Here is a 23,630-nt window from a genome sequence, read left to right as displayed (position 1 = left end):
CAAAGTCAGAGTCCAAATCTAAAAGAGACCTTTACACAGCAAACGGTCCTGCTGGCAGAGGACAGAGACACACTCACAGCAGAAGATCCAACACGGCCCAACTGGACCAAAGTCCAGGGCTGAATACAAAGAGCTTTCTAAAAGACAATCAGGATTTAGTTTGGTGCTTCTGTCAAACTGTCAACATCCGCATCAGTATTAGGGCTGGAAGTCCTGATCCGTTCTGATCCAATCTCTGAGTCTTCTCACTGATTCCTAACTGTGATCGGTGGAGAGCTCCTGTTAAGGAGGCTCAATTTCCCTCTTTCAGAATAATTAAATAAAATTCAAATATCTGTATTCTTAATATTCAAGTGAGCTTCTTACACAATTCAGTTTGTTTCAGTACTGAGAGGCATGAACCGTGAGCTGCTGTCCAACACAGACACAGGTCACATGGACACATGGCAGAGAGGCAGAGAAGGACCCAGAAAGCTCTCCTCCAGGACCTGTAACCCTAACCCCCGGGAACACCTTCAGGGTTCAGGGAGGAGAAGCAGATCAGCCTGATCCAACAGCGACAGTCTGACCATGCCTGTCTGACCATGCTGCAGCTGCGCGTTGTTCTGGTGTGTAAAGGAGCTCAGCGCCCCCAAGTGGACAGACTGACTCATTACACCTGCTCCTGTGACTTCTGACTGTTGCAATAGCATTTTACACAAAGATTTCAGTGAACAGAGGGGGAGGAAACACAGGGAGAGGCAGCACCTGTACTCTTTGCAGTGTTTTACCTCTGTACATGTCCACCAGGGAGTCCTGGAGATCTTTGCTGAGGGTCCAGGAGGATGCAGCAGTTCCCTCTGCACTCTCCAAGCTGCTTTGTCTGGAAACAGGAAACACGTGTTCACATTAGGCTCGCCGTCAAGCTCACCTGTGACTCTTATAGCACCCACACCTCAGCTGTTTCAGGTCCTGTGAGATCAGGCAGGTCATGTGACCTCCTCCAGTCACATGCTGTGGGCTTCCTGAAAACCCCCAAAGCTGGCACACATTTAAAAAGCAGCACAGGTTGCAGCGGAGGAGCTGCATCAGAAGAGAAACCAGCCCACAGGTCAAACTGGTTCCATTTCCAGACAGACCAGTTCAACTGGAAACCAGACCAGCAGAACCTGTTCAACCGAGCTGGGTTAGGGTAGACCCTGGGCTCCACATACACATGAACACATGACATTTGGTCACGTGGCTTCAGCTGCTTACCGGCTGCTTACCGGCTGCTAACTCTGTGTCACACAGATGGAGCTCCCTGTGCCACAAAGCATTTCTGATCATGTGACATGTTCCGCACCGACTTTAACGTGGAAAAAGGTTTCTCTCACTGTCTTATAACAGTCTATAACAGTCTATAACAGTCTAGAACAGTCTTAGAACAGTCTAGAACAGTCTAGAACAGTCTTATAACAGTCTAATAACAGTCTATAACAGTCTTAGAACAGTCTATAACAGTCTTATAACAGTCTTATAACAGTTTAGAACAGTCTTATAACAGTCTTATAACAGTCTTATAACAGTCTTATAACAGTCTTATAACAGTCTTATAACAGTCTTATAACAGTCTTATAACAGTCTTATAACAGTCTTATAACAGTCTTATAACAGTCTTATAACAGTCTTATAACAGTCTATAACAGTTTATAACAGTCTTATAACAGTCTTATAACAGTCTTATAACAGTCTTATAACAGTTTAGAACAGTCTTAGAACAGTCTTATAACAGTCTTAGAACAGTTTATAACAGTCTTAGAACAGTTTATAACAGTCTTATAACAGTTTATAACAGTCTTATAACAGTCTTATAACAGTCTTAGAACAGTTTATAACAGTCTTAGAACAGTTTATAACAGTCTTATAACAGTCTTATAACAGTCTTAGAACAGTCTTATAACAGTCTTATAACAGTCTTATAACAGTTTAGAACAGTCTTAGAACAGTCTTAGAACAGTTTATAACAGTCTTAGAACAGTTTATAACAGTCTTAGAACAGTCTATAACAGTCTAGAACAGTCTAGAACAGTCTATAACAGTCTAGAACAGTCTAGAACAGTTTATAACAGCACAGAGCAACTTAAAGATGCATGCTGGAGGAGAGGAAACGGTTGAACCATCACCTCTGACCCTGGCTGCTGCCCACAGACTGACAGCTAACACGTGTCTTACTTCAGTTGCTGCTGCAGCTCACAGATCTTCCTCTTGGCTCTCTGCAGAGCTAACTGAACATCCACAGATCTGCTGCCAAAACTGCTCAATGCCATTTCCACAACTTCAGCTCGCTAACACACACAGCTGACGCATCCATGACAACCGCCGCACTCTGCAGCTCACAAAGGAGGAGCCAAGCTGACTCTGAACCATCAGCAGATGGAATATTGATGAGCTCACGGGATCAGGTGACTCTCAGGTGACTGAAGCATGGGGCCCAATCCAAAAAATGACCCCGAAATCACCTTTCTGACGCGCTTTTCCTCGACCTGGATGGAAACCATAAAGGGTCTTTCAGGACCTTTCTGCAGCTGTTCCATAAATATTCTCCTCAAAGTTCTTTGTCTCATGTAACAGACGACATATAATACTTTATTTTCAAGGTTTATAAAGTTAAAAAGCAGAAATATAATGCTGCCACAGCCTCCTGTCTTCATATTTATCCCATCATGGAAGTTACAGCTGCAGGGAAATGTGGGACTGAGTGGTTTCCTTTGTTTGCTGAAGGGCTTGATGAAGGAAAGCTCTTTTCCTGAGTATTTAACATCAGCTCAGTCAGGAAGGTTCCCAGCAAAGACGGCTGTTAGAGCCCAGCTGCTGTCACACGCTGAGTTTGTGATGTCACACGCTGAATTTGTGATGTCACACGCCGAGTTTGTGATGTCACACGCTGAGTTTGTGATGTCACACGCTGAGTTTGTGATGTCACACGCCGAGTTTGTGATGTCACACGCCGAGTTTGTGATGTCACACGCCGAGTTTGTGATGTCACACGCTGAGTTTGTGTTGTCACACGCCGAGTTTGTGTTGTCACACGCCGAGTTTGTGATGTCACACGCCGAGTTTGTGATGTCACACGCCGAGTTTGTGTTGTCACACGCCGAGTTTGTGTTGTCACACGCCGAGTTTGTGATGTCACACGCCGAGTTTGTGATGTCACACGCCGAGTTTGTGATGTCACACGCCGAGTTTGTGATGTCACACGCCGAGTTTGTGTTGTCACACGCTGAGTTTGTGATGTCACACGCCGAGTTTGTGATGTCACACGCTGAGTTTGTGTTGTCACACGCCGAGTTTGTGATGTCACACGCTGAGTTTGTGATGTCACACGCCGAGTTTGTGATGTCACACGCCGAGTTTGTGATGTCACACGCCGAGTTTGTGATGTCACACGCCGAGTTTGTGATGTCACACGCCGAGTTTGTGATGTCACACGCCGAGTTTGTGATGTCACACGCCGAGTTTGTGATGTCACACGCCGAGTTTGTGATGTCACACGCCGAGTTTGTGTTGTCACACGCCGAGTTTGTGATGTCACACGCCGAGTTTGTGATGTCACACGCTGAGTTTGTGATGTCACACGCTGAGTTTGTGATGTCACACGCCGAGTTTGTGATGTCACACGCCGAGTTTGTGATGTCACACGCCGAGTTTGTGATGTCACACGCCGAGTTTGTGATGTCACACGCCGAGTTTGTGATGTCACACGCCGAGTTTGTGATGTCACACGCTGAGTTTGTGATGTCACACGCCGAGTTTGTGATGTCACACGCCGAGTTTGTGTTGTCACACGCCGAGTTTGTGATGTCACACGCTGAGTTTGTGATGTCACACGCTGAGTTTGTGATGTCACACGCTGAGTTTGTGATGTCACACGCCGAGTTTGTGATGTCACACGCCGAGTTTGTGATGTCACACCCTGAGTTTGCGATGTCACACGCCGAGTTTGTGATGTCACACGCTGAGTTTGTGATGTCACACACTGAGTTTGTGATGTCACACGCTGAGTTTGCGATGTCACACGCTGAGTTTGCGATGTCACACGCTGAGTTTGCGATGTCACACGCTGAGTTTGTGATGTCACACGCTGAGTTTGTGTTGTCACACGCTGAGTTTGTGATGTCACACGCTGAGTTTGTGTTGTCACACGCTGAGTTTGTGATGTCACACGCTGAGTTTGCGATGTCACACGCTGAGTTTGCGATGTCACACGCTGAGTTTGCGATGTCACACGCTGAGTTTGTGACGTCACACGCTGAGTTTGTGTTGTCACACGCTGAGTTTGTGATGTCACACGCTGAGTTTGTGATGTCACACGCTGAGTTTGTGATGTCACACGCTGAGTTTGTGATGTCACACGCTGAGTTTGTGATGTCACACGCTGAGTTTGTGATGTCACATGCTGAGTTTGTGATGTCACACGCTGCTCAGAAGCTGTTCTGATGGGCTGGACTGAACCCGAGCACCAAAGACGACACAGGAAGTGCAGATTCATTGATCACTTCTGTTTATTGGTACAGACAGGACAGCGGTGCTCTTTACACCTGCTGCTTCTCAATGTCCTGCAGCAGCTTGTCCAGCAGGGCCAGGTCCACGCGATGCTTCATGACAAAGCGCCCACCCAGGTGGAACACCGGTATGTCCCACCTGTACCTGTCCCACCACAGCCTGTTCTCTGGAAGGCTGATGTCCACCTGCTGCAGGATGAACTGGAACAGACACATATGCATCAGAGAGGCTGCACTGAGCTCTGCACACTGATGTCGTCCAGAAGCAACAAAGCCAGTGAAAAGTCTCACCCTGTGTTTGAATGGCTGCAGCACTTCTTTAGCTTCATCGCACAGAGGACACGGATCCTACAGAGACACATGATGTCACTTCATACAGTCCACCACACCACACCGTGCATCTGACCCAGCCAGCATCATGCACAACACCACAGCTGGAGGTGTTTTGGTGCTTTGGTGGCGTTACCTTGGTGAACAGAGTCAGAGTCGGTAACGTTTTGGTTGAAAACGGTCGGAGAAGCTGCGGAGCTGAAGGTCGACACAAAGTCTTCAGCACAAGCATTTCATCTGAGAACACAAACACAGACAGTTACTGACCTCCAGCAGAGCACGGGCCAGTCTGCCTCACATTTAGAGTCCAGCTTTGGGCCTCTTCGGCTGGAAAAACCCTCAGAGGACGCAGTGCTGCACGGTGCTCATGTTCCAGCAGTGAAACAACACCAAAGATAATGCTTCAGCAACACGAAAGCATGAAAATTAACTGAAATTACAGTCTGCAGAACAACAGAATGCAAGAGAACTGCAGAATGCAGCCTCCTCTTTTAAGTTAGTTAGTGTTAAACTCTGGCAGATAATGTTCTGTCGGCGCACATCTGCGCACATCTGTAATCCTGCTGATGAACAAGGCCTCTCCCAGCAGACCTGCCACACTGCCAGCTGTTCAGGCCTGATGTGGCTCCCAGGAACCAGCTGCTGACTTGGCCTTTGACTCTTTGTGTAACTGTGCTGTGGGCAGTCTGGCTCCCCCTGCTGGACGGCGCGGGTACCGCAGCAGCGTTTCCACCCGTGGAAAACGGCTCAGTTCACGGTGAACGCGGACGCGTGTGCATGTCTCTGCGGTCCAGCCGGTCCACAGCGTGTCCTCATCTGTTCTGACCCACACACCTCCAATAGATGATGCAGTTTGCTGTTTCTTCCCAGAATTAAACTTAAACCGCGTTAAGTGTTGAACTATTCAGTTAACTGTGCAAATATCTGAGGTCAAAGTTACATTTTCCCACTGAGAACCGCTTTATTTGTGTGGATGGGCTCATCCACCTTCAGGCGTAGCCTGCTAGCTCAGAATCCCCCTCAGAACCGTGTCCGGTTCGACACAGTCCAAAGACACCCACAAACTCACCAATTCCTGACGTGCGGTCCGGTTCTGTCTCAGTAGAAACCCACCTCAGTCCTCTGGTGCCGGAGTTTACTTTTATTCCGAGTCTGAAATAAGTTTTCAACCGACACGGAACCGACCCAACTCTTCTTCTTCAAGAGTCAAAGGCAGCAGCAGCTGGCACCCTCCAAGGTGCGCTGCTGCCACCCTCTGGAAGCAGCGTGTATTGCAAGTCTATTTCGAAGAGGATCTCAAGCTGTTGTCGTTGGGAGTTCTGTGCATGCTGCCATGTAACATGTTTCTATGCTGTTCCTGTGAATAAATTCCCCATAAGAGGCTGCAAAGGTGAGTCTGACTTGTGGAACCCTGCTGAGTGAGTCCTCTGTGCCCTGCAGCTGAGATCAGCTGTGAAAGCTGCAGCAGGTATGTTTTCCTCTAACCATTTAAAGGCAAAGTCAAATGTATTTGGAGCACATTTCATGTACAGAACAATTCAAAGTGCTTTACATAAAAGAAAAGCATTGTAGTGGGGAGCAGAAAAAGCATTAAAATATGTCAAAGAATATAGATAGAAATAAAATAATTAAAATAGAAAAAAAACAAGCAACAGTCTGGATAAGTTAACAGATATCCTGCAGATTTCATGCACAGACACATGAGAAAAGAAATGTTTTTAACCTGGATTTAAAAATGTCTACATCTGGTGACAGTTTAATCTCCTCTGGCAGTTTGTTCCACTTGTTTGCAGCATAACAGCTAAATGCTGCTTCTCCAGGTTCAGTCTGGACTCTGGACTGGACCATGTATCTTTGAGGATTAGCAGCTAACTGCTGAACACAATGAAAAACCACAGTTCTTCAAGCTGAAAGGACATTTGTTGGAAGAATCTTGTTGCACCACTAACTAATTCAAACTGCTGGAGAAAAAAGAGAAAAAAACAAATCATTAGAACATATTTTGATCCAGACCAGTACTAATCTTTTACTGGAAGAGGCTCCAACAGATTCTACGGGAGGTCCTTTGAACAACTGTTCCCATTAGATTCAATATGCTAGATAGGGTAACTTGTCACAAGAGACAAATGCTAAAGAAAAGAAGCTCATGTCCATTTTTCTGGCTGCATGTGAAAAGGCCATAATTCATAAATGGCTCAAATAACAGGCTTCCTCCATCGATGATTGGATTCTCGTATACTTGATGGAGTTTCTCTCCATCAGTGTTTCTGCAGGTGCTCCTTATGATCCTGTGTATGGCCGCAGTTTGATTTCTTTTCTCTCCACAGATGCAGCCGTTGGTTACATGATTTTTGGCTGTTGGTGTCCATCTTTTCAAGCTCTCCCCCTCTTTAATTTCTCAAGTATTGTGAATAAATAAACAAAAAACCACTATGATGAGAACCCTGGCGCTGTGGGCCTTGGCTTGGCTGGTAAAAACCTACCAGTTTGTGTATGGAACCGGCGTACTTCCTGGTTTTCAGGGTACATAACATTTAACATCCGTTAAAAACACACTTCTTTGTTTTCTCTCAGTTTTTATTTTTACACTTCAAACATTAAAACTGTGCAAATGAATCCAAAGACAAAAAAAAAAAGAAAATCAAACAAATTCTGTGAACACTGGAAAACTCGCAGAGGCCACAGAGGTGCTCGAGATGGAGTTCTTACTGGTGCTGGACTGGTTTCTGTGTCTCTGGTCTCCTTTCGGTATTTGTTTTGAGTTCTTCTTCAGGTTGGGTTCAGTACTGTGGACTTACAGACTTTAGGTCCATGTGTGCGACACTCCGCCGGTCCGGTCAGCAGTAATGAGGTCATCAGCCACATCTCAAACCCGATGCTACTGGAGGTTCCTCCGTGTTGACAGTCCTGTCTATGTCTGACTTTGCAAAAACATCTGGAATCTTGACTGTAACCAAATCCTGTTTGAAACAATCCAACCTGAATCAGCTCAGCCCCACTCAAACTAACCCTTCAGCCAGTAGACTTGACAAGTCAGCAGTGTGAAACTAGCTCGTCTGACTGAGACGGTTGGTGTATCAGAAACTACTTTTAAGTAAAAAAAACACTAGTGTGACGAGTTAAGCTGGCAGAAAGCAGTTATCCAGAAGGTTCTCCTGTTCATACAAACTCTTCTTGGTCCTGGTCATCTGTACGGCCTCTGTGACTGTGGTGATTTCCCAGCATGCCTCAGTAATCAGGTAATGAACTGGAAGTCAAATTCGATGCACAGCATCATTAATGAGCGCCCTGACTGTGGTAGCCCTTTGACTGTGAGTGATGTCACCATGGTGACATCATGACAACACAGATCCATTCACACACACACACACACACACACACGGTGCTGTAGTCCACCCAACAATCAGAAAAGGATGTGCCTCCTGGTCGCTGTAAAGATGACTCTGATTGGCGGCCCCCCGTCTGTTCTGTCGGGGTCACTCTCAGCCTCAGGAGCCTCCGCCATCACTGATCCTTCCCATCATCCTTTGCTCACCGGGAGTGCACTGATGACCTGATCTCAGACCAGTGAGATGACCGCGTCATGGGTCGGGAAGGTCAGAGGTATCCACTGTAACCTGTCAATCAAAGCAGTCAGTGCAAATGTTGGAACGCTTCATCAGTCGTGAATGATTAGAGCTAAAAGAGCCCCCCACCTTGATGAAGATGGTATCATCTTTGATGTAGCTGCCGGTCTCCAGGACGCTCTGAGACACAAACAGAGGGCAGCCAGAGGCTATGTTCATCTCCGCTGCAGGACGCCTGAAGCTGCTGCTGTTTGGATCAGGCTTAAAGGCATCGCCCAGGTGTTTCCTGGAGGGACCCTGGTCCATCAGCATCAGAGTCACCTGAACAACACACACACAGCGCACATCAGTGTGGCTCCCAAACAGAAAGGCCATCCAGGTAGCTGGAGAGCTCAGTACCTTCTGTTTGAAGGGCCACGGCAGCAGGGCGTCGTACTCGCCCCTCATCACCACGAAGAACAGCGACAGATGTGTGCCTTTGCCCATGCCGTCTCCGTTCAGATAAACGCGAGCACACATCTTGTACCCAAAGTATCCGGTGTAGAACGGTTGCGAGTACAGTGACAGCGTCTTCCCTGCCACTGCATCCTGTTTCCGTCTCTTGTAATCACGGATCTTCCAGATTAGAGTCCCGTTGTAGCTTGCTGTCTCCAGCACCTGGAACCGCAGGTCCATGTCAGCCAATCGAATCTCGTGCACGCTGAGCATGTCGTCGTGACGATTCAACTGAGTTTCAAGGGATGCTGGAGGGAGGGGAGCATTCATCAGTTAGTTCCTGACAGTGATCAAAGAGCTATTCAGCGACTCATCAGAGCCAAGTACTGACCCAGAGTGTGAGTTGATCCGCTTCCACTGCGCCCGCCCTGCTCCAAAGCACAAAGCCGTGTCCTGACGTTCTCCAGTGTTCCTCGGAGGTTCTCCATGTCGTCTCGCAGCAGACGGAGAGAACGAAGCTCCAGCTCCAGCTCCAGCAGCTTCTCTGAATGTGAGCTCATCAGTTTCTATGGAAACACACAGAGGATTGGCTGTTCAGGGCAAAAGGAGGGGCCAGTGAGTCAGAAGCGAGTCAGTACAGACTCAGAACTCACGTAAAGCCTCACTGTCTACATGCACTCAGATCTGGGAGGTTAAATGCTGGGGAGAACATTCGGTCCTCACATATTCTTCAGAGTAAGACAGATTAGGCTAAACTGCTCATTTGAATGTTCTGTTTTGGATTGGAAAGAAAGATGTGGACATAATTCACCCCCAGCTGTGGTTTCAGCTCGACTGGTTCATTTAAGTGGACCACCGTCCATGTCCTGGCATGCACCTGCTCCACATCTACACAGTGCTCATAAAAGATTTTCATGGTGAAAGGATCGTGTGGAAAGCCATTAACAGTCACTATTCTGTCACAATATGGTCTGAAAACTGAAAGGATATCGCCTCCTGACTCGTTCACCTTTGTTTTCTGACTGAGTTGCCTCCGTTCTCCTGTGAGTTTCACAGGCTGGGAGAGTTTATCTGAACAAAGCATGCCATTTCTCACGTGTTATTAACACAGCAGTAATACGGGGCAAAATGAGTCTCACTCAACATGAACCACAACCACACAGTAAATAACAATGAACTCAACCTTTGGAAACTGTTCCTGTGAATCAGGGAAATAAAGAAATGAACATTCTAACGCATCTTTTGCAGAGAAGTCACAGAAGTTCTGTGAGATCCCTTCTTTTGTAGCTAATTATTCTGTTTGTATTGCACTGTTACAGCTCGTCTTGACTCAGATCATTGCTGCCTTTCTTCTGGCATCACTCCAGCTCAGTCAGGTCAACCTAACAGGCAGAATGAGTAAAAAGGGAAGTTCTTATCCAGAGTGAGGGGTCAGACTCGATGGCTTTCACTGTGCAACTGAGCTCCCACATGCATGGTCCCAAAGAAATGTGCTTCTGATTTATGGGATAATTAGCAACTGCTTTCTCAGACAAAACGAGAAATAATCACTGATCCAAAAATACATTTCAGTTCAAAGCTTCTGTGTGGTTTCCATCCATCCACAGGCCTCACTGGAATGATGCGCACACAAAACCAAATGTTCCCGACACGTTCAGCCTCCAAGGCTGCAGTTTGTCACGTGAAGATGTTCAGGAGACTGTGAGGACAGTTTGAGCCGGTCTTTCTCCACTGTTCACACACACATCTCACAGCTGGGTTAGGGCTAGAGTTCAGCGTTTCAGTGTAAAGGACGAGGGAGCAAGCCTAAGCCGGACCCCGTGACCTCTGACCCCTCAGACGCTGCATCAAGAACCGTCATTCATCAGCAGCTGATAGAAGCACCTGGACAAGGGATTACTGTGGAAACCTTTGTCCAGCACCACAATACAGAGTTCCATTCCCAAGCTTTACTGTGCAGGAAAGAAGCCTGATGTTAACCTCGTCCACTTCTCTGGGCTCAGAGGCGTCTGGGATGGACCGTCACACGGTGGAAACGTGTGCTGTGGTCAGACCCATCAGTATTCCACATCTTTGCTGGAAGAAATGGAGCAAAGAGCAAAAGCAGCATCCAGCCTGCTGTCAGCAGCCAGTCCCTGCAGCCAGGCTCTGTGATGGTATGGGGTTGGATCAGGGGGCAAAGCTCATTTCCACTTCTGTGACGGCAGCATTAATGCAGAAAAGCTCACTGAGATTTTACAGCAACATATGCTGCCTTCAAGGCCACATCTTTTCCTGGGACGTCCCAGCATTGTTCAAGCAGACCATGGAAAACCACATTCTGCCACATTCCAAAGGCCTGGCTGAGGAAGAAGAGGTACGGGTGCTGGACTGGCTGCCTGCAGTCCTGACCTGTCCCCAGCAGAGAAACAACCACCCCCCCGCACTGCTGCACACCTTAAGACCTGTTTAAGGAGGAATGGGACAAAATAACAGCTGGAACTCTGCATCACCTGGTTTCCTCAGAGTCAGAACGGCTTTAAGTGTTGGCAGAAGGAAACAAAGTGGGAAAAGGTTCACTGACTTTATGGGATGCTGCAGGTCTGAGGTGTAGAAATGATGTTTGTTCACAGATTAAATGAAGCTGAGACTCAACAGGAAACATGTTGAGTTCAGATGTTCTGTAGTGAAAGTAAATTAAATTATCTTTTCCTTCTTTCTTTTGCACTTTCCTTACCATCTACTTTTACAGGGCCGTGTGAAATAGAGCTGGAATACCTGCATGGTGGCCAGTTTCTGCTCCATCTGTCGGTTCTTGTCTCTAAGCTCGTCGTTCTGGTTCTCCAGCTCAGACAGTCGGCTGCTGAGAGCAGGAAGCACCTTATACCTCTCCATCAGCTCCCCCTTCACATCCTCCACCTGCAAACACACACCCTGCTCAGGCAAACTCACGCAAACCTCGACCTCCAAAGCTCTGCACATATGAATGACCTGTTTATGGTTTCCACGGTTACCTTGTTCTCCAACAAGCAGTTTCTGTTGGCCATCATTCTCAGATGCTCAGCTGCGAAGGTTGAGTCATGCTGCCTCATGTCTTGGTTTAAGCCCTGAAGCACAGCACTCAGCATGAAATCCATCCAGCCTAACATGAGCAGTTAGAGCGGCAACACTGGAAGGAAAAAGGGAAAAATGGGGACTAACCTTGAAGGTGCAGCCATACCGGTGGAACTGGCAGCTGACCTGAGCTTTGGGGCAGTCGTGCTGGTGGCTGGACAGCTGAAATCAACCAAAGAGTCAGTCAGTTCATCGCATCATTACACTGTGATGGTGTGCAGTTCAAAAGATGAAAGATTGAGAAGTGGAGCCGGCGGGGGGGCAGGCTGGGTGGGTCAGTACCTCACTCCGGGGCAGAGACGAGAAGGAGCAGTGGTTGGGACAGGACACGGGAAACGCTGGACACACGGTTTCTTTGTGTTTCTGAAAGCACATCAACAGATGGAGTGATGCCAGAGTCAAAGTCTACCTCAGCCTCTGCATCCGCCTGTTCTCAGTCAGCCCCCCGAGTCTCTGCAGCTGCCATTTCATCACATGTTGGCGTGAAACCCTGGTGAAACACTGGTGAAACAACTGGTGAAACACTGGTGAAACGCTGGTGAAACTCTGGTGAAACGCTGGTGAAACGCTGGCGAAATGCTGGCGAAACGCTAGTGAAAAGCTGGTGAAAAACTGGTGAAACGCTGGTGAAACGCTGGTGAAACGCTGGTGAAACGCTAGTGAAACGCTGGTGAAAAACTGGTGAAACGCTGGTGAAACGCTGGTGAAACGCTGGTGAAAAACTGGGGTGAAACACTGGTGAAACGCTGGTGAAACGCTGGTGAAAAACTGGTGAAACGCTGGTGAAACGCTGGGGTGAAACACTGGTGAAACGCTGGTGAAACGCTGGTGAAACCCTGGTGAAACGCTGGTGAAAAACTGGTGAAACGCTGGTGAAACGCTGGGGTGAAACACTGGTGAAACGCTGGTGAAACGCTGGCGAAACGCGGGCGAAACGCTGGCGAAACGCGGGCGAAACGCTGGCGAAACGCTGGCGAAACGCGGGCGAAACGCTGGCGAAACGCGGGCGAAACGCTGGCGAAACGCTGGTGAAACGCTGGCGAAACGCGGGCGAAACGCTGGTGAAACAACTGGTGAAACGCTGGTGAAACGCTGGTGAAACGCGGGCGAAACGCTGGCGAAACGCGGGCGAAACGCTGGTGAAACAACTGGTGAAACGCTGGTGAAACGCTGGCGAAACGCTGGCGAAACGCTGGCGAAACGCTGGCGAAACGCTGGCGAAACGCGGGTGAAACGCTGGTGAAACAACTGGTGAAACGCTGGTGAAACGCTGGTGAAACGCTGGCGAAACGCGGGCGAAACGCGGGCGAAACGCGGGCGAAACGCGGGCGAAACGCTGGCGAAACGCGGGCGAAACGCTGGTGAAACGCTCGCGAAACGCTGGTGAAACGCTGGCGAAACGCTGGTGAAACAACTGGTGAAACGCTGGTGAAACGCTGGTGAAACGCTGGCGAAACGCGGGCGAAACGCGGGCGAAACGCTGGTGAAACGCTCGCGAAACGCTGGTGAAACGCTGGCGAAACACGGGCGAAACGCTGGTGAAACAACTGGTGAAACGCTGGTGAAACGCTGGTGAAACGCTGGTGAAACGCTGGTGAAACGCTCGCGAAACGCTGGTGAAACGCTGGCGAAACGCGGGCGAAACGCTGGTGAAACAACTGGTGAAACGCTGGTGAAACGCTGGTGAAACGATGGCGAAACGCTGGCGAAACGCGGGCGAAACGCTGGTGAAACAACTGGTGAAACGCTGGTGAAACCCTGGTGAAACGCTGGTGAAAAACTGGTGAAACGCTGGTGAAACGCTGGCGAAACGCGGGCGAAACGCTGGTGAAACAACTGGTGAAACGCTGGTGAAACCCTGGTGAAACGCTGGTGAAAAACTGGTGAAACGCTGGTGAAACGCTGGGGTGAAACACTGGCGAAACGCGGGCGAAACGCTGGCGAAACGCTGGCGAAACGCGGGCGAAACGCTGGCGAAACGCGGGCGAAACGCTGGCGAAACGCTGGCGAAACGCGGGCGAAACGCTGGTGAAACGCTCGCGAAACGCTGGTGAATCGCTGGCGAAACGCGGGCGAAACGCGGGCGAAACGCTGGTGAAACAACTGGTGAAACGCTGGCGAAACGCTGGCGAAACGCTGGTGAAACAACTGGTGAAACGCTGGTGAAACGCTGGTGAAACGCTGGCGAAACGCGGGCGAAACGCTGGTGAAACGCTCGCGAAACGCTGGTGAAACGCTGGCGAAACGCGGGCGAAACGCTGGTGAAACAACTGGTGAAACGCTGGTGAAACGCTGGTGAAACGCTGGCGAAACGCTGGCAAAACGCGGGCGAAACGCTGGCGAAACGCTGGCGAAACGCGGGCGAAACGCTGGCGAAACGCGGGCGAAACGCTGGTGAAACAACTGGTGAAACGCTGGCGAAACGCTGGCGAAACGCTGGCGAAACGCTGGCGAAACGCGGGTGAAACGCTGGTGAAACAACTGGTGAAACGCTGGTGAAACGCTGGTGAAACGCTGGCGAAACGCGGGCGAAACGCGGGCGAAACGCTGGCGAAACGCGGGCGAAACGCTGGTGAAACGCTCGCGAAACGCTGGTGAAACGCTGGCGAAACGCTGGTGAAACAACTGGTGAAACAACTGGTGAAACAACTGGTGAAACGCTGGTGAAACGCTGGTGAAACGCTGGTGAAACGCGGGCGAAACGCTGGTGAAACGCTCGCGAAACGCTCGCGAAACGCTGGTGAAACGCTGGCGAAACACGGGCGAAACGCTGGTGAAACAACTGGTGAAACGCTGGTGAAACGCTGGTGAAACGCTGGTGAAACGCTCGCAAAACGCTGGTGAAACGCTGGCGAAACGCTGGTGAAACAACTGGTGAAACGCTGGTGAAACGCTGGTGAAACGCTGGTGAAACGCTGGTGAAACGCTGGCGAAACGCGGGCGAAACGCTGGCGAAACGCTGGTGAAACAACTGGTGAAACGCTGGTGAAACCCTGGTGAAACGCTGGTGAAAAACTGGTGAAACGCTGGTGAAACGCTGGCGAAACGCGGGCGAAACGCTGGTGAAACAACTGGTGAAACGCTGGTGAAACGCTGGTGAAACGCTGGTGAAAAACTGGTGAAACGCTGGTGAAACGCTGGGGTGAAACACTGGTGAAACGCTGGTGAAACGCTGGCGAAACGCGGGCGAAACGCGGGCGAAACGCTGGCGAAACGCGGGCGAAACGCTGGCGAAACGCTGGCGAAACGCTGGCGAAACAACTGGTGAAACGCTGGTGAAACGCTGGTGAAACGCTGGTGAAACGCTGGTGAAACGCTGGTGAAACGCTGGTGAAACGCTGGTGAAACAACTGGTGAAACTCTGGTGAAACGCTGGTGAAACGCTGGTGAAACACTGGTGAAACACTGGTGAAACGCTGGTGAAACGCTGGTGAAACAACTGGTGAAACTCTGGTGAAACGCTGGTGAAACAACTGGTGAAACTCTGGTGAAACGCTGGTGAAACGCTGGTGAAACAACTGGTGAAACTCTGGTGAAACTCTGGTGAAACGCTGGTGAAACACTGGTGAAACGCTGGTGAAACAACTGGTGAAACTCTGGTGAAACGCTGGTGAAACGCTGGTGAAACGCTGGTGAAACGCTGGTGAAACACTGGTGAAACACTGGTGAAACCCTGGTGAAACCCTGGTGAAACGCTGGTGAAACGCTGGTGAAACGCTGGTGAAACACTGGTGAAACACTGGTGAAACACTGGTGAAGAAGACCAGGCTGTGCTTCCACCACCAGCTTAGGTTTTCCAAATTAGGAAGACAGAAGTACTCATGTTTCAGTTTTCCTCTCATGGCACAAAGCCTCCATCAGAGTGTGTTCACATGTCAGCTAAATGCTACGTCGTAGCCACTCTGAGCTAATTTGCCTCTATCTTATGATCCATCTCGTATTGTTGAGCATAGAAGCCACGCCCAGCTCAGTGATTTAAGATCAAAACTATCAAAAGGCCTCCCTGCCTTCAGCTGGAAGCGGGTCTTACCTGCAGGTCGGTCAGAGGCATCTTGGTGGCGCAGAACTCACAGGTGGTCTCTCTGTATTTACATTTCCAAGCCAGGTGGTCGGGAATGTCTTTCCTCATCATTCGTTCTTTACACTTGCCCAACGGACAGGGAACCTCAAAGAATGGACACACGTTCAGGTGCTCCTGAGGAAAGACAGACAGACAGGTTCTCAGGGGATCCTACATCCAATCATGCGGGGGGGGGGGTGGTTCTCAGTGTTTGTGCTCACGGGTATCTGCTGCAGACTCATCTGCTCCTGGCAGCCGTTCGCTTCGCTGCGACAGTAGACCTTCAGGGCCATAATTTCTCGATGGCAGCAAACATCTCTAAAGATCTGAAACAGAAACCACACAGATGTCATCCACTGGCCCATCGCTCACGTCCAACAACGCTGCTTCTGTGGCGCCACTTTCTGCCGACCTTGTCTTTGAACAGAGGCTCCATGTCGGCCGGACACACGGGGGTTTGATGGCTGCGGGACAGAGAACAGCAGGTTCAGCAGGTTGTAAGGTGGATAAAAGATTACAGACTTTAGGGTGCAACACGGTGAGATTAAAACGTTTTCCAGAAACAACACAAACTATGGACCTGAACAGTTCTCCCAGCTTTCCTACAAAACAAAACTGCACTGACTGGTCTCCACATGCAGAACATGATGGAGAGAACGAGACGTGAGAAAAATGGCATCCTCTTTGGAAGGAAGTGATGATGAAAAAGGTGTTTCACATCATGAGTGAAGCATTTGAACCCATCTGACACACATTCCTACATATATATCTATATATAGATCCAATGTGTGTGTGTTTAGGTACATCTAACCCATAATACCATTCTTTTCACTGAAATTTTACATTAAACTATCAGAAACTGAAGAGCTTATACTGGCTTAGAGTTAACATAAACTAAACTACATTAAATTAAACTTTAGTCATTCTAAAATGGGAAATCGTACTGGAGCATAAAGAACTGAAGCAGAAGAAGCAGAAGAAGCCTCATTATGAAGTGGAAGTGAAGCCTGGAAGTGAAGCCAGGAAGTGAAGCCAGGAAGTGAAGCCAGGAAGTGAAGCCAGGAAGTGAAGCCTGGAAGTGAATCCTGGAAGTGAAGCCAGGAAGTGAAGCCTGGAAGTGAAGCCTGGAAGTGAAGCCAGGAAGTGAAGCCTGGAAGTGAAGCCAGGAAGTGAAGCCTGGAAGTCAAGCCTGGAAGTGAAGCCAGGAAGTGAAGCCAGGAAGTGAAGCCAGGAAGTGAAGCCAGGAAGTGAAGCCTGGAAGTGAAGCCTGGAACTGAAGCCAGGAAGTGAAGCCTGGAAGTGAAGCCTGGAAGTGAAGCCAGGAAGTGAAGCCTGGAAGTGAAGCCTGGAAGTGAAGCCAGGAAGTGAAGCCTGGAAGCGAAGCCTGGAAGTGAAGCCAGGAAGTGAAGCCTGGAAGTAAAGCCTGGAAGTGAAGCCTGGAAGTAAAGCCTGGAAGTGAAGCCAGGAAGTGAAGCCTGGAAGTAAAGCCTGGAAGTGAAGCCAGGAAGTGAAGCCTGGAAGTGAAGCCAGGAAGTGAAGCCAGGAAGTGAAGCCTGGAAGCGAAGCTTCGAAGTGAAGCCTGGAAGTGAAGCCAGGAAGTGAAGCCTGGAAGCGAAGCTTGGAAGTGAAGCCAGGAAGTGAAGCCTGGAAGCGAAGCTTGGAAGTGAAGCCTGGAAGTGAAGCCTGGAAGTGAAGCCTGGAAGTGAAGCCAGGAAGTGAAGCCTGGAAGTGAAGCCAGGAAGTGAAGCCAGGAAGTGAAGCCTGGAAGTGAAGCCAGGAAGTGAAGCCTGGAAGTGAAGCCAGGAAGTGAAGCCTGGAAGTGAAGCCAGGAAGTGAAGCCTGGAAGCGAAGCCTGGAGGTGAAGCCTGGAAGTGAAGCCTGGAGGTGAAGCCTGGAAGTGAAGCCAGGAAGTGAAGCCTGGAAGTGAAGCCAGGAAGTGAAGCCTGGAAGCGAAGCTTCGAAGTGAAGCCTGGAAGTGAAGCCAGGAAGTGAAGCCAGGAAGTGAAGCCTGGAAGTGAAGCCAGGAAGTGAAGCCAGGAAGTGAAGCCTGGGAGTGAAGCCTGGAAGTGAATCCTGGAAGTGAAGCCTGGAAGTGAAGCCAGGAAGTGAAGCCTGGAAGTGAAGCCAGGAAGTGAAGCCTGGAAGTGAATCCTGGAAGTGAAGCCTGGAAGTGAAGCCAGGAAGTGAAGCCAGGAAGTGAAGCCAGGAAGTGAAGCCAGGAAGTGAATCCTGGAAGTGAAGCCTGGAAGTGAAGCCAGGAAGTGAAGCCTGGAAGTGAAGCCAGGAAGTGAAGCCTGGAAGTGAATCCTGGAAGTGAAGCCTGGAAGTGAAGCCAGGAAGTGAAGCCTGGGAGTGAAGCCAGGAAGTGAAGCCTGGAAGTGAAGCCAGGAAGTGAAGCCTGGAAGTGAAGCCAGGAAGTGAAGCCTGGAAGTGAAGCCAGGAAGTGAAGCCAGGAAGTGAAGCCTGGAAGTGAAGCCAGGAAGTGAAGCCTGGAAGTGAATCCTGGAAGTGAAGCCTGGAAGTGAAGCCTGGAAGTGAAGCCTGGAAGTGAAGCCAGGAAATGAAGCCAGGAAGTGAAGCCTGGAAGCGAAGCCTGGAAGTGAAGCCAGGAAGTGTGTGTGTCTCACCTGAGGATGTCGCTGATGCAGCTCTGACAGAAGCGGTGGCCACACTCGGTCTGGCGGGGCTGACACAGGACCAGCCTGCAGGCCTCACAGCAGTATTTGGCTTCTGGAGTTTCTACGAAGTGATCTCTGAATCCTCCGTGAAGCGGCAGGAAACCTGCAGGAGCAGCTGAGCAGAGACAGAGGACACCATCAGAGATCTGAACACAGCCCGCTGCCCAAAGCTGCTGCCCAGGGTGTTTACCTGGCTGAGTGGTGGGCTCGCTCGGAGACCAGGGATTGGCTGGACGATGGGAGGGTGTGGTAATGACGGGGGCTGCAGAGAGGGGCGGCACAGGGGAGGGCGCCACCTGCTGGAGGGGAATCTGCACCTCCCTCCCATCAGCACTCCTCCCTGCTGACATGACCTGAGGACAGGAGAGCACCAAATGTCTGATAGTTTCACTCAGCTCGAACAGAACCCAAACAGAACCCAAACAGAACCAAACAGACCCAAACAGACCCAAACAGAGCCCATACAGAACCCAAACAGACCAAAACAGAACCCAAACAGACCAAAACAGAACCCAAACAGAACCAAACACAACCCAAACAGAACCCAAACAGAGCCCAAACAGACCCAAACAGACCCAAACAGAGCCAAACAGAACCCAAACAGAACCAAACAGAACCAAACAGACCCAAACAGAGCCCAAACAGAGCCCAAACAGAACCAAACAGAACCAAACAGACCCAAACAGAGCCAAACAGAACCCAAACAGACCCAAAAAGAACCCAAACAGACCCAAACAGACCCAAACAGAGCCAAACAGAACCCAAACAGAACCAAACAGAACCAAACAGACCCAAACAGAGCCCAAACAGAGCCCAAACACAACCCAAACAGACCCAAACAGACCCAAACAGACCCAAACAGAACCCAAACAGAACCAAACACAACCCAAACAGAACCCAAACAGACCCAAACAGAGCCAAACAGAACCCAAACAGACCAAAACAGAACCCAAACAGACCCAAACAGAACCAAACACAACCCAAACAGAACCCAAACAGCACCCAAACAGAACCCAAACAGAACCCAAACACAACCCAAACAGAGCCCAAACACAACCCAAACACAACCCAAACAGAACCCAAACACAACCCAAACAGAAACACAACCCAAACAGACCCCAAACAGACCCCAAACAGAACCCAAACACAACCCAAACAGACCCAAACAGAACCCAAACAGAAACACAACCCAAACAGAACTCAAACACAACCCAAACAGAACTCAAACACAACCCAAACAGACCCAAACAGAACCCAAACAGAACCCAAACAGAACCAAACAGACCCAAACAGAACCCAAACAGACCCAAACAGAACCAAATAGACCCAAACAGAACCAAACAGACCCAAACAGACCCAAACAGAACCCAAACAGAGCCCAAACAGAACTCAAACACAACCCAAACAGACCCAAACAGAACCCAAACAGAACCCAAACACAACCCAAACAGACCCAAACAGAACCCAAACAGACCCAAACAGAACCCAAACACAACCCAAACAGACCCAAACAGAACCCAAACAGAACCCAAACACAACCCAAACAGACCCAAACAGAACCCAAACAGACCCAAACAGAACTCAAACACAACCCAAACAGAACCCTCACAGGCTCAGGATGGATTAACAGTCTCCAGTTCACAGGACTGGGTAAAGGTAGCGGTTGAGTCCACGGTTGGTTAAAAGCAACAAAGAAGAGGGCACCGCCTCGTTGGGTCTGCTTTGGACCTACATAACCCTACATAACCCCCCCCCCCGCCGAACCCGGTCTTTGAATCTGCAGGAAGCGGACTTTGTTTCCACTGCTGTGTTTAATCTTAATAGTAAAAGTAGATGATTCATTAAAAGAATAATCCATCCGCTTTCTATAGGGTGGACTGGGGGTGGGGGGAGGAGCCTGTCCCAGCTGTCATGGGGCGAGAGGCGGGGTCACCCTGGACAGGCCGCCAGTCCGAGTCTAACAATCTGCAGCTTCATTTGATGCCTGCAATCAGCCCCAAGTGGCCGTGTGGTCAGAAACCGTCAGAAATGGAAGCGGGCCTACAGAACCAAAGCTTTCTCAGGTTCTAATGAGCCTTTCACAGCAGGAACCGAAGAACAAACAAGGCGAGACACAATAAAAGTGAAGCGAGTGCTCTCAGAAACACTTCCTGCCAGAGCTCAGCGGTGGGGATGCTAGGGGCTTTTCCATCCGCTGCATCACTAACACAAATGCATTGCTGTTCTTGTGTCTTTGTGAGGACTCGTGGTGAACAGTGTGACGCGGGCTCTGACTGGAACAGAACCAGGACACCAGCTGTTCGGAGGCTCTGGGACTCCTTCGAACACCTTCAGAAGCTAAGCCCATCGAATGCTACCCTACAGTTCAAGTTCAACAGGCAGGAAACATTTAAGAGTAAAAAGGAGCCATGAATGAATACTCACTGGTCAGCAAAGCAAGACGGAGCGGGATGGACTCAAACATGTCTGAAGAAGAGTTTCTCTCCACTCATTCCACAGCTGTGAGATCAGCTCAATGCTGCCGAAGCTTTGGGTCGTGTCACTTCAAAGAAAGCAGGTGACTGAAATCATGACTGAGCACTCTGTTCTCAGAAAGAGAAACCAGAGTGATTCTGACGCGGGGTTTTCCTGAAGGCAGGCTGCCTGACACACACACACACACACACACACACACACACGCAAGAAAAACAGCCTTTAAATCAATCACACACACCCTGATGGTGCTGAGACCGGCTCATCATTTCACATCCAAAGGTGACCCCACCAAAGGTCCAGTGTGGTTGAGTGTGTCCCATCAAAGGATCAGCTCTGCTTCTTCCTGCTGTCCCTGAACACAGCACAACCAGAACCAGCACAACCAGAACCAGCACCACACCTGGTGTCTGCTTGTGAGAGAAAAGCTCCTCCAGCTCATCACTGAGTGCAGAGCTCAGCAGGGTGAGGAGTTCAAACACCTCCATGGTCCCGGCTCATCCAAGCAGAGAGAGCACCTGGGAGCTGGGCAGCCCCCCGGCACTGAGGACGGACATGTGGACCACCCTCCGTCCATCCAGCTGACTGCTCCGCTTCAGGGGGAGCGGGTCGGGTCGCACCGAACAGTACAGGTCTTCACTCTGGAAGCAGAGGAGGACTGAGACAGGAGCGTGATGGTGGCTGGAAACCTCTGTGCCTCCTGAGCACTGAAGCAGATCCTCCTTTGTGTTGAGCTCAGATCCAGCTGCCATCAGCTACATTCTGACCCGGGATTCTGGATCCGGGTCGGTCCCAGACCAGGCAGGCAGAGGGAAAGACCTGCAGCTGCCTCCTGGTGGATCCGGGTCGGTCCCAGACCAGGCAGGCAGAGGGAAAGACCTGCAGCTGCCTCCTGGTGGATCCGGGTCGGTCCCAGACCAGGCAGGCAGAGAAAGACCTGCAGCTGCCTCCTGGTGGATCCGGGTCGGTCCCAGACCAGGCAGGCAGAGGGAAAGACCTGCAGCTGCCTCCTGCCCAGCAGAGCCCACATCCATGAACTCCTTCTTATGGCTCCAAAGGGATTCTGGGTAATGGAGTTCATTTCTTCCATCAACCTCCAGCTCAGAGCATCCACAGCAGCCGGACTTTTCTCACATCTCATTGATAACAGGAGGGCATAAAGCTGATGTGTCAGAGTGAGCACACGCCTCAGGGTTCAGGGTTCAAGGTTCAAGGTTCAGGGTTCAGGGTCAACACACACACTAACAGTCACAACTGAGTCTGAATAACAACAACTCAATGACACAGTCTCCCTCTTTCACTTTGCTTCTTTGAGCCGTATTTCAGTTTCTCTGGACAGCGCTCAGATTATTGATCACAGTTCTGATCAGATTATTAATGACAGTTCTGATCAGATTATTGATCACAGTTCTGATCACAGTATTCATCCCAGTTCTGATCCCAGTTCTGATCCCAGGTCTGATCCCAGTACTGATCACAGTATTCATCCCAGTTCTGATCACAGCACTGATCACATTATTGATCACAGTACTGAACCCAGCACTGATCACAGTTCTGATCACATAATTGATCCGCTGGTCGGTGTGGATCAGGGAGCGGATGTAAACACGGAATGCTGATGCTAAGGATCCATTAGCTTCTTTAGCTTCATGTTTCCCGCTGTTTGTTCAATAAGGACATTTTTTACTGCAACACCCGCGCGGGCACACACAGCTAGCTGTAGCATATTTCAGACTAACCGCTAATGTTCTCCGGTCCTACTGATGTTCCGTTGTGTGTGTGTGTGAGAGAGAGAGAGAGTAAGTGTGTGTGTGTGTGTGTTGGGGGGGGGGGGGACTCACATGAATCTCCTCCGCAGGCCACAGCTCGGCAGCTCAGCAGCTCTTCAGCTCGGCGGACTCTGCGGATTCAAACCGTCAACGTGCCGCTGACTCTGCTGTGGAGCCTCCGGGCCTCGGGCGGACTCCTCATGGTCCGGGTTTGGGTTCAGGGTTCTCCGGGCTCTGTCTGTTCTGTCAGCTTGTCAGAGAGAAGTTACAGGGATCCAGAGCATAGATCCAACGGGGAGGACTGTGCTGATCACACTGGAAACCCCCTCCGCTGCTTCCGCTCAGGAAATCCCCCAGCTGCCCGGAGAGAAGCACACCATCAGGGGGCGCCGCTTCCCGGACAGTCTGGGGACGGACATGACTGCACCACAAGGGGGAGCTGTTTCCCTCTCCACTGTAAGATGAAGAGGAGTGAACAGAAAATAGTATTACCATCGCCAGGAAGAACTGTGGAGTTTGATCTGAGTAACACACCGCTGGTTTGGTCGAAACTGCTAAAAGGTCAAAACTCAAAACACTGTCCTCTCCGCATTAATGTTCCTAAAGAACACTGTCCTCTCCACATTAATATTCCTAAAGAACACTTTCCTCTCCACATTAATGTTCCTACAGAACACTGTCCTCTCCACATTAATATTCCTAAA

At 49.9% G+C, this 23,630-nt stretch overlaps 4 protein-coding genes across 5 annotated transcripts in view; 1 reads left to right on the top strand and 3 right to left on the bottom strand.

Moving 5' to 3' along the window:
- mipol1 (mirror-image polydactyly 1) overlaps positions 1-2,288 on the bottom strand; it is a 90,457-nt gene extending 88,169 nt beyond the window's left edge. The window contains exons 1-2 of the mRNA XM_072365856.1: positions 2,194-2,288; positions 771-862 (exon numbers count right to left, since the gene is read on the bottom strand). Of these exons, the coding sequence (XP_072221957.1) occupies positions 771-862; positions 2,194-2,288 (187 nt within the window). The remainder of the gene's footprint in view (positions 1-770; positions 863-2,193) is intronic.
- The window catches only part of clec14a (C-type lectin domain containing 14A), a 483,122-nt gene that overhangs the window by 188,606 nt on the left and 270,886 nt on the right, over positions 1-23,630 (top strand). The window lies entirely within an intron of this gene.
- cunh5orf63 (chromosome unknown C5orf63 homolog) lies at positions 4,506-6,006 on the bottom strand. The gene is made up of 4 exons (XM_072365310.1): positions 5,923-6,006; positions 4,990-5,090; positions 4,815-4,871; positions 4,506-4,724 (listed from the first exon to the last, which is right to left on the bottom strand). Exons 2-4 carry the CDS (start codon positions 5,083-5,085, stop codon positions 4,554-4,556), a joined length of 324 nt encoding a protein of 107 aa, XP_072221411.1. The 5' UTR covers positions 5,086-5,090; positions 5,923-6,006; the 3' UTR covers positions 4,506-4,553.
- On the bottom strand, positions 5,504-23,315 carry traf3 (TNF receptor-associated factor 3). Of its 2 annotated transcripts, XR_011907691.1 has the most exons (15): positions 22,999-23,315; positions 18,876-19,038; positions 18,635-18,800; positions 16,420-16,471; positions 16,229-16,333; positions 15,978-16,142; positions 12,230-12,310; positions 12,035-12,109; positions 11,848-11,940; positions 11,612-11,752; positions 9,246-9,420; positions 8,819-9,162; positions 8,549-8,740; positions 8,164-8,470; positions 5,504-5,513 (listed from the first exon to the last, which is right to left on the bottom strand). XR_011907691.1 is itself a non-coding variant. In XM_072365301.1 (14 exons), exons 2-14 carry the CDS (start codon positions 19,033-19,035, stop codon positions 8,435-8,437), a joined length of 1,785 nt encoding a protein of 594 aa, XP_072221402.1. In that variant the 5' UTR covers positions 19,036-19,038; positions 22,999-23,315; the 3' UTR covers positions 7,416-8,434. The 2 variants fall into 2 exon arrangements, 1 of the variants encoding a protein (XP_072221402.1); XM_072365301.1 differs by lacking the exon at positions 5,504-5,513 and having other exon boundaries at positions 7,416-8,470.

The sequence above is a fragment of the Leuresthes tenuis genome, unplaced genomic scaffold, assembly GCF_036924035.1.
Source record: "Leuresthes tenuis unplaced genomic scaffold, fLeuTen1.0.hap1 SCAF_15, whole genome shotgun sequence".
Lineage (NCBI taxonomy): Eukaryota > Metazoa > Chordata > Actinopteri > Atheriniformes > Atherinopsidae > Leuresthes > Leuresthes tenuis.
This window is presented reverse-complemented; position numbering and strand designations above follow the sequence as displayed.